This window comes from Myiozetetes cayanensis, unplaced genomic scaffold (assembly GCF_022539395.1).
Source record: "Myiozetetes cayanensis isolate MyiCay16 unplaced genomic scaffold, myiCay2020 scf9, whole genome shotgun sequence".
Lineage (NCBI taxonomy): Eukaryota > Metazoa > Chordata > Aves > Passeriformes > Tyrannidae > Myiozetetes > Myiozetetes cayanensis.
The window spans coordinates 21,984,825-22,002,975 of NW_026088185.1; the positions used below are offsets into that span (position 1 = coordinate 21,984,825).

The window sequence follows — 18,151 nt, forward strand, 5'->3', positions numbered from 1 at the left end:
ATCATAGGACTGAAGAATAACTCCCTTTTCACATATTGCAACATTCTTAACCATATAAAATAAAACTAAATAAACATGCCCTCACATTTTTGTTGACTTAAGACTGACAGAGAGAACACCTCTGCAGGCAGTTGTTGGAAATGTGTTCATTTACTACACACTAAAAAACCACATTAAGAATGCTGCTAGTGTCAGCTGAAATATGTCTGAAACATTTAAAATGCCTGGAGACACTAGTACCCAGAGTCTTCCTTGGTTGTGCTAAATGAAAGGATGTTGTACAGTGGGTCATGCTTTTAAGATAATCAATTTGTTGTGCAAAAAGGAGCATACTAATTGAAAAACCTTTGCAAAAATGTCATAAAAATAGCCGTAGGATACTAACAGGACTCTTTCCCCTTGAATTTCAGTCAGCTTCTAGGAATGGATAGAGGTTATTCCCATCTCTACAAAGCAAGAACAAGAGGAAGCAAACATTTCCTGATTCTAAAATCATGTCTTTCCTGTCCCCACAACTCATCTTTGTCTGAACCAGGAAATAACTACTCTTGAGAAAAACAAATTGGGTAGCTGAAAAATAATTATTTCCAAAATAATTTTCTGTGTGTCTCTTGACTGTCCACCAGGATTTTGAATTCTTGCTTGTTTTTAGCTTTAAGGAGTATTTACATTTGTGTAGAACTTGTACACTACAAATCAAATACCTATTCATAAAATACTGCTTTTTATCTGTTGAAATTAATACTGCTGGAGAAACTAAGGCATTTGTCCTCACTTTGCCAAATTGTGTATGTCTGTTGTGCAAAACCTCTGCTCCTTTAAAGGCAGACAACTGTAAGATATGAGAGAATATCTGGGTTTGCATCTGGTTTTACTGCTTTTGATAACTTCTCAGGGAAATTTGGAATTGTAACCTACTGAGCCTGAATAAAAAATTATTTGTACCAAAGTAATAGTAGTTTGCACTGGGCTGATGTTGGTAATGGCATTGGTAATGATGATGACATATACTCTTCTCCACTGATTCTTATTGAAAACACAAATATACAAAATTTAAATGAAGAATTAAAGATAGAATGCTTATGAAGAAAGCGTTCCTGGTCTTAATGAAGAATTTACAGCAGCATGTAAGACTGTTGATTTGTCAGTGAAGCCAATGATCTGTAGATCCTCTTTTTGGTTGTTGATTGGTTTTGTTTGGGGGATTTTTTTTGTTTTGCTTTGGTTTTTTGTCTGGGTTTTTGTTTGGTGTTTTTTTAAGCACACAGGTCTCAAAAGTAGTCTTTACATTAATAGACACAATGTAATTTTCATAGTTTATTGTAAAGACAAAACAATAGTTGGCTTTTGTAATAATTAATTCTAATTTATTTGGAGGTATTATTTATCTCCCAAGTAAAATAATAAAAATCGACAATGAGAATTACTTGGATATTTGGATATTTTGAAAATACCAGCTTTCTCTCTGAATTACTGGAGAGAGTCAAAGGGACAATTAGTAAGAAAGGAGGGAACTAGCATTATGTCAAAACCATATGACCATTTAATAGCATGTCATCAAAGCAACACTTTAATTTAGGTTCATGAGGAAGTTCTGTTTTGCACATCATGAAAAATATCATCTAATGCCTGAAACAGGGCACATCTGATGGCATTGATTAACCCAGTGCTTGAATATCTGAAGCTAGTCAAGGAGATTTTACTGAACCAAATAAATTAACCAAATCTATAACAATTTCAAAACAACTCATACTAAGATAGATTATGGGTACTCATTAACTGTGAAAATAAAAATATGAAAAGTATAACTTCAACTTTTTATGTAAAGTTTAATTATGCTTTTCTTGATAGGTACTCCTTATGTTCCAGTAGCAGACCTTTAGGCCCATGATGGCCATAAACCGACTGAGTTATTCCAAAGAGTTTCTCAAAGAACAGTGTGTCTTCCAACAACAGAAAACAAAATACAGACAAAATGTTCTCAGCAGTGTCTCCTTCTACACTACAGCATAGATGTGGTGAAGAAGAATTTAAAAATGGAAACCATATGATTTGATTCTGTTCTCCAAACTCAGTATTCTGCTGGATTGAATAAATTTCTTTATCCAGCTTTTGTAAGAGAACATTTACCCATAACAAAAGAGCAGGATCAGAGTAGGCTACCACAAGGACTAACAGTGTTGTATTAACAATTATTTTCTGAAATTCCCCTTACTGGGAAGTCAAAAATTTGATACATAGAGAAACAAAAAGTCCCTGTGTTTGTCTGAGCTTAAAAGGGAGCAAGAGTTTAAGGTTCAGTACACCACTTTCCCAAAATGCAACAGAGAGAGGGAGGTATGGGAGCCAGATAAAACCTTTTGTGCTGCTCTGAGCTTGGTTTTTGGATCCAGGGGAAAAAATTGCTAGGGCTGATTGTTTTCTTGGCTTTGCTGTTGGCTTAGAAATGCTCTGAACACTGGAAGATCCATGAGGAACAGGAGACAGCCGTACCAAGTCAGCTCTTATTGGCAACTCCCTTGACTCTTTTCCTCAGTTCCAGGGAATTTTCTTTGCTCCTTTTGCACCAGGTGATAACTTGGCTTGGCTAGTAAGACCATCAGTTTCACATAAATATTTTGAGTTGTAACGTTCAAAATAGAATACTCTGTGTTTGGGGAGGTGAGGATTTATTTTAAAAGTTGCACATCACTGATTTGCAGAACTTGATGTTTGTTATGTGCATTTATTTAGGGTCATACTGAATGATAGCATGATTTCCTTTCAAACAGGAATTTACTGCATCTAGAGCATGTGCAAGGTGCCCACTGACCATGCTGTGTGCTGAATAAGGCCATCTTGAATAAGAAAGGGTTTTTGTTTGTCTTTCTGTTGTTGCCTCTTTTATTTTTAAAGCTAATTTAAAGACTGAGCAGCCCCACCTGCATGTTCTTTTTAGTGTTACAATTAATATATAGGAATTGCTTTTGGAAGTATTTGATTTGTGCATTTTGTTCTTGTTATTTATCCCAGTGTAAAGTAAGGCTTATTTTGATGTGAATCTATTCAGCAACTACATTACATTTTAGGATTAACTGATCTGCTCTCCCACATGAGCCTCCTTGCTGGATCTGCCTGTTTGTTGTGCTCTCTCTAGTCTTTGAGTCACCTGGTGAGAATATTGGCCCCCTACTGAAATTTTGGTGTTCAACCAGATTCTCTTTCCTTTCATAATTCCACCTTAAAGTGTGTTCATGTACTCAGAACCACTTACATGTTATGAAATCCATGTCTGGTTTTACCACATGACTCTGATTTTTAGAAGTAAGAGCATTGATAAGATGCTAAGATGTAAAAATTAACCTAGAATAAACACAGAAGATATGCAGCATTGTTTCTGCATAACAGAGGAATTCTGACAGCACTACAGTAACGCAAGCTGGAACACTGGGATCTCTAGGAATGATCTTTTTGTAACTGGATTGGACTTAGGCAAAGAAAGAGCACTGATCATCTTCAACACAAAGTTCTGGACAGTTCAGGGTGGAGGACCTGACCAGCAATAAAAGGCAAGGGCTTTCCATGGTAGCAGAATTCCTTCTGGCATATTTGTGTCCAAGTCAATGTTAGATGGTAGAGAAACCCTTCACAGCACAAGCTGGAAGATAGTTTGAAAGTAGTCTAAAGAAAAGCATTGTGAGTTTGGTGGCATAAGGTGTATTACATTAAGCTGTTGTGACCAAAGATTTGAACAATTCATTCCAGACAAACCTTATCTTGCTACCAGTTCTTACTGTAACTCCCCTAATGCACACACAGATAAGTTCTTTCAACACTCAAAAAAAAGCACTTGGGGCAGAGAGTTCAAGCTAGTTTGTTCCCCATTCTGTGTCATGCTTATGATGGCATCTTACCACCCTCACATTTGCAAGTATGTTCATTATACTACCAGATGTACAAAGGGAAAAATATAAACAGTGGTGAGGTTGCCAAAATTAGGCTTCAGAGATGTTTTAAATCTCAAAAGTATCTCTAGCTATTTGTAATAAGTCTGTCAGGGTGGTTGTTTGGACTGGTTTTGACCATGTTGCTGAACAATGTGATTTTAAACAAGTATGTGGTGATGCTTTGCTTCAAGTCTTCCACTTTGAAAGTATCTTAAGACAAAGCTATAGTGCTGTGTTTGAGATTCACATTACCTGGCAGTAGATTTTGGGGCAGCTGAGCAGATGAGGGTTATTCTTCCATTTCTGCACCAAGAGTATGTAATGGGCAGTGGTAAGCGTTATCCTTTTAAGCAGCAATACTGCATTTCTTCCTAACTTGGTTTTGAACAAGTTTCTTCATCTCCTATCCAGATAGACGTTTGTATTGGTGTTCTGTACTATAATGATAGCTTGTACACTCTTCACAGGCTGTTACTGGGCATACCCTTTTTAAACCCATACCCAATGCACCCCACGAATATTAACCTGCCTCTTACTCAAGCCCTCTCTTTCTCAATATGTGAGTTGACATTTGTCCAAGTGCTGTATAGAAAAGAGATGCAAATCTGAAAACATTTTCCAAATCTCCAAATATGTTAAAAGCACTCAAAAAAAAAAAAAAAAAAAGAGGAAACTCTTTATTGCTGCTGAACATTAATTTGATATTATTTTTGGGACATAAATAACACACTTAATAAGAAATACCTAGTTGCTTGTCACCAGCCAGATTAGCAGTTATTTCTCAAGACTGATACTAAATTTAAAAGAAAGCATATTTTAAAAAATTGCTCCACGGGCGAGGGAATGAGCAATGCCAATCACTGTAGAAGTGATTCTGCCAGCCATGAGAATAGTGCTCTGCTGTAGGTAGGAAGTCTCACCAAGCATGCAGTAAGTCTGTGGAGCTGGAGAGAAGCCTCAGCACAGTGCCTAACACAACTAGATGTGCCGTAGCTTTGAGAGGAATTTCCATCTTCAGGCATGACCTAACATCATACACATCTTTGCAATATAAATTTTCTCTTGCTTGCTATAATCCTTTTTTTATAACCAGGTGATACGTATCAGTTTACATCATGACTTGGATGTATTTTATACCTCATTGATTTCTGCTGGGTCTTGATTGCAGTGGCACCTGACAAATTGAAGACAGGAGACTGTGTTAAAAGCAGAGTATTAGGACTGTAGAATTCAGGGGGAAGACAGTAGGTTTTTGCAATGGTCATCATTTGAAGGAAGCACTTGGGAGGAACTGCAAGGAGTAATTTCCTCTGGTATCAGATCACATGTGGGGAACAAGGAGAGGATGCATCCCTCTGGCCAGGGTCAGGGTGGGTAAACTGCATTTCTGTGCTTCATGGCATGAGTGGAAAGCTAGCACATGGGAAAATCGTAGGAGAAATCCTGGCGATAGCTGCTATTGTTATACTGATTCCCAGTTTGTTCCTAGGCTCACACTACTGAAATTTCTTGGCAGCCTTCCATGGTGACTGGTTCCTTGCAAGAGCCATGCTATCTAGAACAATGAAATAAATCACTAAACCATTTTGCAAATTGTAAGGTGGTCCACAAATTTGCTGTAAAGAACAGACATACAGGCACCTGTTTATGGGCTGGTGTGTGTCAGCATAGGGGGGCCAGTGCAGTCCACAGCCAGCCCTGACACCCTGACTCAAGTGGCTGAGTTACTCTGCTTACATAGATACCCAGTGCTGTAGTTTTTCACCACCACTTTCTGTGCTTTTAAGAACTGAAACAGTAGCAGGGACAAGATCATCCTTTGGTTATGTAGCTTTTCTCTTTAAGAAGCTTAGGGAAGCTGATAGGATATGAAGAATGCTGGCTGCCAAATGTCATGCTGGGTCCAAGAGACCTGAACAGTTCGCTTCTCTCGTTTACAGCATGTGCTTTTACTCTGGACTTAAGAAAAATTCTGGAGAAGTTTTGACTTAGGGATTATAAAGTTTTATAAATGGAATAACTTATTTGGAAAATAAGTGGCACCAGTAAGGAAGTGCTCCAATTACTAGGCACAATTTCTATAGCTTTATTGCAGCTTCTAAAATGGTATATTTAGGTATGCACTGATTTTCATTGATGTTTGTACATTTTTAGGCTATAGGTGGATAATTCTATTTTATACCAGTGTAGATGCCCACAGTTTCCAATAAAATAAGAAAACCAACACCTTGTGGCTTGTGCTCCTGGTTTACTCCCTTGCAACCATTTGAAGCCATACAGTAGCTCATTGAATAAACAGAAACTGGTGAATTGGTCACAAAGATTGATAACTACACTGAAACTTGTATTTAAATGTTCTTTAGGGGGAAAGTACTTTGTAAATAGATTTTGTCTTTGAATAACTATCAGTTTGCAAGCGAACAGTTATTTGAGTACTCTTAGTGAACTAAGCTTTATTTATTAGACTTCTTATGTATATATAGAAGAATTTTATAGAGAGCTACTGCAGAAATTGAGTATGTTGTCTTCTGACATAATGTCTTCTAGAAATGATACTCACTCTGTTGCAATTATATTTAGCAGGTAAGCTGGCAAAACTGTATTCTTCTCCAAATTCCCCTCTCTTATACTGATAACATTTCTCATAATTTTCAGCTCATTTTGGTTTCTTGTACAATGATAAAGAGCCTCTTAGTGCACAGTGTGTAGATATACCTGTTGATGTAATAAGTTACATTATATTCTCACGTGAAAGCAAACTCCTGTTGCATCATTTCTCTCTTTTGTGCTCACAGCACTGTATCAAGTGTAGTTCACAAGCAAACAGAGGAGGTTGTGGGTGAGGAGCTTGGGAAACCTGTGATCCATTTCCGATTCCGCTGCTGATGCAGGCCAGCAGAGTTCCTGATTTCAAATTGAAACTGGGATTTGTCTTCCAAGGGAAATTACAAGCTTTTACCAGCAGCAACAAATTCTACTCTAAGTACGATCAAAATACTCCATTCTGTTAAACATTGCACAGTACTTCAGGAACAGCAATTGTTCCTATAGCTGGGCTTGCTTCTCCAAGTTTAGTTGCTCAGATCTCTCTGTGCTCACCTTTGGGCTATGTAGCAGACTGGTACCTGGGCTCATCAGTTATTGAGAAGCTGAGGAACAGGCAGTGAGAAAAAGAAAAGTGAAACTTTCCTGAGAGATGTTTTGGTTTCAGTTGAAATTGTTTGTATTTACAGAAATTTACAGAAAATTTTCTGCCGCTTTGTTCATCAGCTTTCATAAATGTTGCACTTGTCACTTTCCAGAGCAGAATAATATTAAATTAAATTTAATATTTTTCTGTTTGTCAGTTGAGGTTTTGTTGGGGTTTTTTTCTCCTTTTTTTCTTTCATGTACAGTGTTAGCTAGCAAGCCTAGCACTGACAAGGCAACTTGTCTGCTTTAATTGGTCTATATACTGAGAGAGTCCAAGCTTCTGTATAGAATGTGGTATCTTATATGTACCACGATTTTAACTGCATTGTATTCTTTTCTATAAAGCACTTTTTTTCTGGCCTGCTTTGTGATTCTGTTGTGCCACTTAGAACATAAAGTGAATAGAAAAGATCGTGCTTGAAACTGTTGATCTTTTTTGTCATTTCCATCTACACATAAATTTTCATTACATATAGTCTATATATTGTTCAATTTTGCATAGAGTAAAGGATACTAGGGTACATAATAAGGTGATTTGTGTATCTGCTATAATAGGATGTTCTTTTCTCATTTTCCTTATGTATGTGTAATACATTTTAGGTATGGGAAAATTGTATCCACGAAGGCTATTTTGGATAAGACAACAAACAAATGCAAAGGTATGTACACTTGCCTTGATATTCACCTGAAAGTCATAACTGATTCTTTAAAATACATTAATGTTGTATTTTAAGTGCTTGCTACCTTTTTTTTCCCCCCTCTCAGTTCTTATTCCTAAACTAGTCTTATTCTTGCCCATGGTTGGTGTATTCAATCCATTTGTCTCCAATGGAGCTGGCAGACAGCCTGTGTCAGTGGTGCAGCCAAGCTGGAGTGAAGCTGACATGCACAGTGCTGGCTGGCAGTTAGCCTCTGTTTTAAAAACAAAATAGGAGTTAAAAGCAGCTTTCCCCCTTTTGCCTGGAGAAACTAGGGAAGCTTACAGAAGACCGTTCAACTATACTAGGCATCTAAAAAATTATACATTGTGGAAATAAGCTCTATTGATTAGAGTAGCTTAAAGCAGCACTTAATTACATGTTCCAGTACTCTAATTGTGTTTTGTTATATGCTATTGAATGTATTGGAAGCAAAGAGAGGGTTCGTTTTCACCAAAGTAATTGCATCTGGAAAAAAAATTAGAACTCCTTTAGATAAACTGGATACATCAGTTCACTGAATTTCATCACTCATTGCTTTTGCAGCGAGATCATATCCCAGCAGGTGCATGGTGGGAGAAGGAGTGGTAGCAGACACTGAAATACCAGATTTCAGAGTTTCTTTTTTTACAATTAAGAGGATAATTTCTAAGCAAAGTGAAGTATTAAGTCAGCTGATTTAGCAATGTTTATAAGCATAATGCCTGTGAATGAGCATAAAGATGATAGGCAGAGGGAGGAGAGTTCATCATTAATTAAGCCACAATTTTTGTGCAGAACTTGGAAGCAGTGCAGGGGCATATCTCCTCAGCTCCCCATCTTAAGAACTTAAAGGGGCACTGACATTTCAGAAAATGAAATTTCTAGAAATTTTTCCTAGCTTGTATGCAGGTGTCATTGTGACTAGGAAAGTCAAGATGCCGTTTTCAATTATTTTAATTACTTAGTGCCTGTGATTGCACTTCACTGATTTAGCCTGTCCATTCCGTCAGTTTCTGGAGTCTTCAGAAGTCCTGTCAGTGATACAGAAATTCTCACATTAATGGTGTAAGAGATTTAAGCTGATTTTTCCAATACAGAATTTAAATGTCTCTGATGAAAAGCAGTAGCTAACAGCCTACTTTGACACCATACTGCAAGGTAAGACTCCAGGGAATCTTGCTGTATGTCACTGAAATTGTGATAGGAACATAAGTAGGCAGAATGCAGATATCTTACTGGAATTTAACCAAAAGATTGACAGCATCTCTGGCTTTTGCCAAAAAACACACCATAGCACTTAAAGTAACTGGAACAACAAGCAATTGAGTTTATATATCATCTAGGAGGTGGCAAAGCCAGCTTTGATGGCATGCTTGGTGTCAGTAACTTTGTATTACACCCTGCAGTGTGTCAGTGATAACAGAGGCTGCCATGGGTATGGAAAGCTAGTTTGGGGTATGGGAAGTTAGTCTTGCCTTGGCTGCACAAGACTTGATATGAACTAATTCACTTTGTTTCATGTCAGGGTTTAATGATCCACAACACCACGTGTTACACAAAACAATATGCTGCTTTCTTCAGCTTCTTGGCAGGATAAGTAAACCTCCACTGATGTACAAGGCTGCTTGAGTTGTTTTTCCCAAGTTAAGAACTTTAAAGCTTGTTCAGTTACACCATTACACAACCTTTTCTCAGTATAAATATATTTCTTCACTATAGTATTATATTTTAAAGAAATGTTTCCATTTTCTATTCCTCTAGAGGTGTTTTTTTGTTGTTTTGTTTTGGTTTTTTTTTTTTTTTTTTTTTAACCCAACCTGGGCATTGGAAAGGGATTTCATTAATACTTGGGCAGTTCAGTGGTGGAAAGGAAGGAGACTGAAAAATGCACAGCCAGGTTTGCAGTAACATCTCGTGGAAGTAGCTTCTAAACTCTCATGGCCTTTTGGTGTCCCAGCCTGTAAGGTCAGTGTCTGTTAAGGCCAAGGTATATTGCAATTTGGACATCCTAGAATCCATTAGTTATATATTGTTGTTCAGAATAAGAAAAGAAGTTATTGCAGATGTATGGAATTTGTTACAATGAACTTGTGGGTTATTTTAATATTTAAAGATTGCATTATATGGCATGGAAAATGCTTTCAGGACAATTTTTCACATTCTTGTTTCAGCAACAATGGGAAAAGTAATTTGTTTTTACTGAACCTGAGTTTTCACTCCATTTTTAAATTTAACTGTCTTTTTTTTCTATATACAATGAGATAACTAATTAACCAAAAATTGGATAGATATGTGTCTTTTAAACTAAATTCATCTCCCAGTTTTGAAAAAATGAAATATGACTTAGACTTACTCATCATTTATTTAAATTGGATAAGAATTTAGTTTAGAAAAATTAGCAGATGATGCTTTGCTTAGTGATTTCTGTGAAATAAATTGCTGTTAGAAGATGCATACCAGATAGCACAAAGCAAAGCACCATACTGCTTGTTAGCAATTTGGCCAAAATCCTGATAATTAAGTGGGCATGGAAATGGATTTGTTCCACTAGAGTAGATCCTCACCAGTTCAAGGTTCAAGAACTGTGCTAGGCTTGTTTTTTTTGTTTTGTTTTGTTTTGTTTTATTTTGGACTACATGAAGAACATAAGAGTTCAAATTGGTTTCCCTCTTGATCAACAAGAAAATTGCATTAAGTAATAACTCTGCTAGTAGCATGGTTCTTTGATATGAAGTGTTTGATTATAAGCTGGTTACTCTCTTGTTAATTAAATGTTTTCTACTTCAGGTTACGGTTTTGTTGACTTTGACAGCCCAGCAGCTGCTCAGAAGGCAGTTTCTGCTCTAAAGGCCAGTGGAGTTCAGGCACAGATGGCAAAGGTGAGTTAAAATAACCAGCTAATTCCTGCAATGGGTTGTGAAGATGGACAAGCTTGTACATTAGCAGAACGTGGGCAACGTGGAGTTTCAAGTTGCAGACCCTTTACAGAGAGCATGGTCCTCAAGCCATGTGATGTATTAAGGTAACAAATTGGAGGCTTTTGACTGCCATGACCCAGATCATATTAACTAATGAAATAAAGAAGCATAGTATGTTAAATTCTCCAAACTGATCTGGTTGCATCTATCAATTTATTCATGATAGTATTTTCCATCAGCTTCATCAAATGAAAGTTTAGCAATACCTTGTAAGAACTACAGCGGACTTAATGAGTTAGTTTACAGCACAAAGGTATGAAAGGTTTTATACATTGCCTACTTGTTACTGAGATTAGCAGCATTGCAGTTTGGGGATGAATTTTTAAGCACAGTATGGCAAAATTTAGCCTTTGGACTTTGTTTCACACCTTCTGGTATTTTTTTTTCTATTAGTGAGAGTAAAATTTAAATCTGACCATTCAAGATAGATATCTTGAAATTCCTAACCATCTCTTTGACAATCTATTTTCTGCATCAGGGCAAAACCAAGAATTATTAAAAAACAAAGAATTGAGATCTATCTTCTTTTCCTCTGATTTTTAACGATCCTTGTCTCCGAATCAGGTTATTAGAATTATGTGATCTTCAGAGCACTGCTCTTTTGTCTATAAATTTCTCAAATATATAAAATTAGGATGATACATTAGTAATGATTTTGTCATGCACTCTTGTTGGGTCTATGGCCTGGTTCCAAAAGAGTACCATAAACACCTCAACAAATTTATTAACTATAGAAAATATTACCAATATAATCTGTTGCTACCTCTTAAAGCAGTATTTTTTATTTTCAAAATTATATTCTAAATAAAAAAAATTAAAATCTAGTAATTAACTAGTAATCTCAGAGGCTTTTTTATTGAAGTAGTCTGCTGCAGATCTAGTAAATCTTTTGTAGTTATCCATTAGGTACAGATTTTTTTCAGATGAGATATTTTCCACAGCTTCTCAACTGAAGAGAACAGTTAAGCTAACAACATAAATGTCTTAGGATGGATTCCAGGGTAACAAAATGGAAACCATATGTTTCATACTTAATGCCTGTTTCATTACAGCAGTGACACAAACATACGTGCTCACGGGAAAACACTTGATTTTTTTTTTCTGTTTATAAGGTTTTATGTACTTAATAAAGGCCTTTTAATTAATCTTTAGGTTTTAGGTAATCACTTTAAAATATACACCAGATTTTTCAAAGCCTTTTGTCTGCCATCTTATGGATATGATATCTAGGTAGGAGGGGCAAAAAAAGAATGTGAAGTCATGTAAATTCATTTTCCTAATGAGCTTTGATGTCTGATTTAATTGTCTTCTTGAGTAGATCAAGAAGCTGTAGTAATTAATTCTAGTAATCTAATGAATAGTTTCTTATTTTTTTTCATGGTATAGATTTCTGACTCAAGTCCTCTGACAGTTGCAATATTGCTAATATTTCTTTCTGTTAGCATTAATGAAAAAATGTACACCAAAATACCCAACAGTTTTGACTGACTTTTCTGACACTGTGTCAAGCATGTTGACCTGTGGGAAGTCTGTAACTATAAAGTTTGAATTCCAGTGAAATTTGTTCTACTTCTTAACACAGGGAGAGTATTTGAACTACTAAAGAGACCAACCCAAGGAAGAGTACTATAAAACAGTCACTAGGGACTATGAGTTTAGGTACTTTGAATTTTGTCTATTTCGAGCAATTGAATTTTTTTTTCCCTGGGCAGTGTTGCTCTCCATTTGTCTGAAAAATCATATCTCCACTTAGATGTTCCAAACTTGGAATGACCAGTCACAGTTGTTTTAACAAGATTAGCAAATCAGACTCTTCACATGCAAGACACTATAAAAGTTTGTGCATTTAGGATTTTATCCTTCTGCGTGTTACCACCTGTGCCATGAAGTGATGGTCTTGCAGTGAAACTGCTCAGGCTTAAGCCTGAGTGTCACAGAGAAAGATGTGGAGAACAGTTTCTTGACTGTCTCGCCAATCAGTGTCCTTAGTGACCACTGCAGCTGCTTCAGTTTCAAAGAGGAAATACATGCCTGTTGGCAGGATTAATCCATGGATTTATCTGATGTTGCGATTGCTCTGTGCCCAGGGTGTCAGGCAGCAGCACCAGCTCTTCAGTATTCTCACCCCCCTCCCAGACATGGTGGTGGTTCCTGACCCACAGCAGCTGACGGGGGAGGAAAATGTTGTTGCTGAAGCCGTGTTGTGACTCTGGCTGCCATAAAGCCTTTTTTGCGGTGTCCTGTTGTAGCTGCATGTCAGAAGTTCATCTACAAATCCTAGTTTGGTGGAAGTGGTTCAGATTTGTATTTATTAAAATTTTTGTTGTTTGTTTTATAGAGGTGACTTTGAATTGTAATTACATTATTTTTATTTTAAATATAATAAATAACGAAATTGCTACTGTTACTATTATTATTGCTGTTGTTTGTGAGCTTTTCCTGTCTGTGGGGTAAGATCATGCTGTACTTGGCAGTCTGCTTCCAAGATGATTTGGCTTTAGAAAAATCTAATCCTACCTGATATGATTTTGCTACTGCTGAGCAGATCAGGAGGGCCTAGAGCCTGAAATACGACTCGAGGCCAAATCCTGCCAAATATGTTCCACAGGAGTTGCTGTTGGTGGAGAAGTGACCACCTCTCAGGAAATGTAACAATGATGATGTTGGCAATGGAACCCCGTGTCAGTCCATGACTTATGAAACTTTGTGTCTTTAGCTATTCTGCTCTTTCCGAGACCTGAATTGGGAACACTTGACTAAGGCAAAGCAGCCTGGGATGTGTTTTGCTTTGTGCTGGTTAACAGTATCTCCTGGTCACTGCTGAGACAGAAACACCTCCAACAATTCCTTTTGGTCAGAAAATGTGATTAAGAGCTTACATAAGATGATACTGCAGGGCCAGGGAGTGGGAATAGCTTTTGGATGGAAATTTAAAATGGATTTAACAAGCTATTGTCCCTCTGCTCTCTTCTACTTGAGGATTGCTAGTGTTAAGTCCATCTTTTTCAGGGTACAAAACCAGTAGCTTCTCTCTTACTCAAGAGATAAGCTATGGAAAGAGCAGATACCTGTCTTGCAAGAGTACTGTTATTTCTAAGCTAGTTAGTAAGTGGTGAGTGTCTAATTTTTATTTTCATTAATTTTAATTTATTGAAATTTCTTTTATTAGTTTATTGTTCTTGCTCCTAGAGGAGTACTTTCATTGTAAACCAGTAACAGTAAGTTCAAAAGCTGTGATTTTGCAGAGCTGTGCAGTCTTAGATAAGATTAATAGTAGTATTGGAAAGCTCTGACCATTTTCTTTTTTAGAAAAGTTATGGTTGCTGTCAGTGATTTTTCTGAGAATTCTCTTCCCAGCACCCCACAGGTGAAAGTGAGATAACTCTAGCTTTCTACACTGTTCAGAGCAGACAGAACGTGACTTTGCACAGGAAAATAGATGCACAGAGAAAATCTACTGTATACTGGCATTTTGAATAGATATTTTAAAAACTGAGAATCTGTAAGGGATGTTTTAGAAATGGTGAGATCCAGATACTAAGTAGATATGAGACACCTAAATTCTTATAGGCTTTTGACCTTGAGTTTAACATAAAGCATTCGAGTAACTGCCCAGACCAAGTTCTGTCCCTTCAAATGTTATTAACTGAGTTCACCTGTAGTTAAGTGAAGCAACTATGTTTCAAATGGAAAGCTGACTTTATTTCTGATTCTTCTGGATATAAACTGATGTGTAGATATAAAAGATAAAAAAGAGCTACTGAATAAGAATGGTTAATAAAACTCACAGTTCTTATCTTTCTATCTAGTAAACTTAAGCCAGTAAGAGAATCATTGTGTTTGCAGCCCAGATAAAGTCAGCAAGAGAATATCTATATTATACTGACAGCAATGTAGAGCTGCACAAGCCAGCCAGAATAGCAGTCTGGCTCTGGCAGCTCAGAGTTCATTGAGTGTTAAAAAACTCCCTTCCTCTTGTAGCAGTGACATTTGTACAACTACAACCATATTATCCAGCTCATGGTAGGTTAACAGATTTCTGAGATAATATAGTGAAATCTATATCTACTTTTATCTACTAAAACTATTCTACATATGGAATTACCACATTTTGCAAAGAGCTTGCAATGTACATTGCGTCACAAGAGAGATTAACATACATACCAGCATTCTCGCAGTTGAATTTCAACCATGTGTTTAAAATTAGTATAGTGTCCTCTCTTTAAGATGATTTAGCTGTCCAAGTCCAGCTCAACTGCTGTAGACTCTCTGATCCTGTTCCTCCAGACTTTGTTGCTGGAGGCTTTTTCTTGTTGTCTCCTCTATTCTCCCTATCCTCATGAAATTTTCTTCTGTATGTACAACTTTGCTATAAGCTTGTCAATATAATTTATAACTTTAACAATTGATATTCATTATTTTCCAGCTTGTGTTTTCCTGATTTTTCTTTTTACTCTGGAAGCACTTACCTTTAGTAACCATATACTACTTATAATAGAAACCGTAAAAGCAGTCCATAGACATGTAAGATTTCTGTGGTCAGTGAGACTTGTTAATTTGTGCCAAGGAATGTTGTTCCATGTACTAACGTGCATTTCTGGGGGAAGACTCATTGCTTATCCATTCAAAGATTTCCCCAGAGTCAGACATTTTTAGGGCTTAGGACTTCGTATTCATAATGTTACAATTTCCTCCTTAAGATCTCCAGTTCCGCTGACAATTAAGTGTGATCCTCCTTATATTGTATTAGCTCTCACATTTACAAATCACTAAATGTGTTCAGATATTTTAAACTTGTGCAAAAAATTAAGGCCATCTTAAGAATTTTTTCTTATTCAAATGTTGCCTGAAGGATTTCTGTGCTGACAATGTCAAGTATGTTGTCCCATCACATACTGAGTTCCACCATTCTTAAGATACAATTTCTGTTTTAGTTTGTGATGAATGTGAGCCCGTTGTCTGAGTTCATGTTAATCCTCCAGAACCCAGAGATGACCTGAATTTGTAATCTTTATATTTTTTACTGATGGTTACAAAGGCAGAACTGTGATGTACTCTCCATGTGCTGGTAGCTTTATCTTTCTTTCCTATGTTTTTATACTTTAAACTTACTTTAGGTGAATTTTTTCCAAGCATATTTGGAAAAGATGACCTGTCACACTATATGAAGTGTGAACCTGGAGAGGGAAAAGCTGCTTAGCCGCTTGTCCTCATCTCTGTAAGAGAAATCAAGGCTTTTCCACAGCTATTGAGCATAATGTATTAAAGACAGTCTTCCTTTATGTTGCTGACAAAGAGCGTGGTTTTGAGTTGCCAAAATGAGAAACACCTAACTCTTCTGAGGTTTTTTTTGTATTTGTCTTCACTGTGAAACCTTCTGGAGAATTAAATCAGTTTTCGTTCCTAGAGAGTAAAGTAAGAAAATAAGTTTAGGTTACCATGGAAGCCAGTGCATTTAATCTAACTAGAGAAGGTAGGCATTCTGCAATTTTTTAATTCTGCATCTGGGCTTCTGAATACCAAAGAACAGATGACAGGCAAACTGGAGCTAACTCAAGCAGATTTCTACAGCAGTTTTTAACAACTGTCTTGTAAGACAAGTGGGTTTTTTACCTAGTTTGTAGTACTTTTTGTAGGTAATAGTATTAAATCCTACTCTAATAGGCTTTTAATAAATTTCCCGCTTTTATTTGTAAAAGTTCTTACAAGTCATTGTAAAATAAATTGATGGTAAGGTGAATTTTACCTACCTGGAGGCCGATTGACTATCACTTCAGTAATTGCATGTGTATTAATAGGACAGTTAACAACCACTTCCCTTGAGTACACAGCTTCAACCCACAAGAGTGTTATCTCAGTAGCTAAGTACTGCTGTGGCTTGTTCTGACAAGGGTCTGGTGCCTTGTTATGAACTTTGGTGGGTTCATTCAGAGCTCTCAGGCTACCCTTCTAGCAAAGGGAAAGCAAGATTGCTGAGGAATAAAAAAGGAATGTATTATTGCAGTGATAGTCTGATTGCAATCTTGATCATAATGCTTATTGTAGTTAAATTCCTCTTCTTAATACAAATGTGCCTGTAAAAATGAATTAAAATGTTTAGCTTATTAATCATATGCAATTCTGGAGAACAAGTGGAGATCAGGGTAGAGATTTTTCCCTTGAATTGTGTTGGTAACAGTCTGTGGTCAGACAGTATTAAAACTGTGGCTAAAACAGACATATTTCAGTGAGACACTGGCCAATTGTAAATTTTAAAGTAGTTTCTATATGAAGGCAGACAAGCATTTAATCCCTTCCCTATCAGTCAGAGAATCTTCCATGCTGTGAGCAGTGCCTAGTCACATGTTCTGAATGGCTATCTGTTCGCTCTGACCTTACACAGAGCAACAGAAAACAGATGTCTTATCGTTTTGCCAAGTTTCTTGCTTGAAATTTAGGAACGATTCCACACGCACAGGGAGGTTTTTGTTAATTTCTTTCAGATGATGGTAGAGCACTTTGCATTATGTAGGACTCCTGGTCACCTCTTTCTACAGAAATAAATCTTAACAGTTGATCATTCCCATCACTTTTATAAGAAACACTGTATCTTACAGTCAGCTTATTATGTTAGTGCTGAAAGTGCTCTTTAGGAAAAAGAAATGTGGTAGTCTGCAAAGAGCCTTGTCCTGCATCTTTGCATTATTATGTTCTGGACACACATCTGAGGGCATTTGTTGAAAAAAGACTGATAGAAACTTGATGACTTGCACTGCTAAAAACAAGACTTTCTAGTTTCCTCAGTAATACAGATACTTACAGTAGCCCACAAATTCCCTGATATTGCCCATAATCTGAAAATATTTAGCAATTTCAGTGTCTGTCAGGACATGCTGACAGTTCTGTTAGCTAAGGAGAACCCTGTGTGAGATAGGAAGACTTTCAAATTAAGCAGTGTTCCTAAATTGTGTAGAAATAACATATATATTTAGTCAGTGGTGTATATTTTAATGGTGGCTTGCTGGCCCAAAGTAGGAGACTTTCCACTGACTCTAGTAAATATTTTGGATCATTTCTATAAAATAATGCAAATAATTTCAAGAGATTTAAGATTTCTAAGGTGAAAGAGGCATATACAATTTCGTGGATTTTAAGCACAGGAAGAAACACCTGCCTTTAAAGCATTTAGAATGATTACAGTGTATAGGCAAGGTTTGGGCTGAGATACATTGGAAGGTATTTTCACTGGTTTCACTTTTTTTGCTTCATTCCAGAAGAGGAATTAAAAACTCAGATATCAGAGAAATTATTTTTGTCTTCTGAAACAGAATTGTAATAACCATGCGAACTAAGCTATGGTGAGGCAGGTTTCACTACAGAAGGAAGTCACAGAACT

General features: G+C 36.7%; 1 protein-coding gene across 7 annotated transcripts in view; it reads left to right on the forward strand.

Moving 5' to 3' along the window:
- Positions 1-18,151, forward strand: part of RBMS1 (RNA binding motif single stranded interacting protein 1) — a 144,850-nt gene that overhangs the window by 96,351 nt on the left and 30,348 nt on the right. For all 7 annotated transcript variants that reach the window (XM_050340144.1, XM_050340145.1, XM_050340146.1 and 4 more), the window contains exons 3-4: positions 7,719-7,777; positions 10,586-10,677. In XM_050340144.1, coding sequence (XP_050196101.1) covers positions 7,719-7,777; positions 10,586-10,677 — 151 coding nt within the window. The remainder of the gene's footprint in view (positions 1-7,718; positions 7,778-10,585; positions 10,678-18,151) is intronic.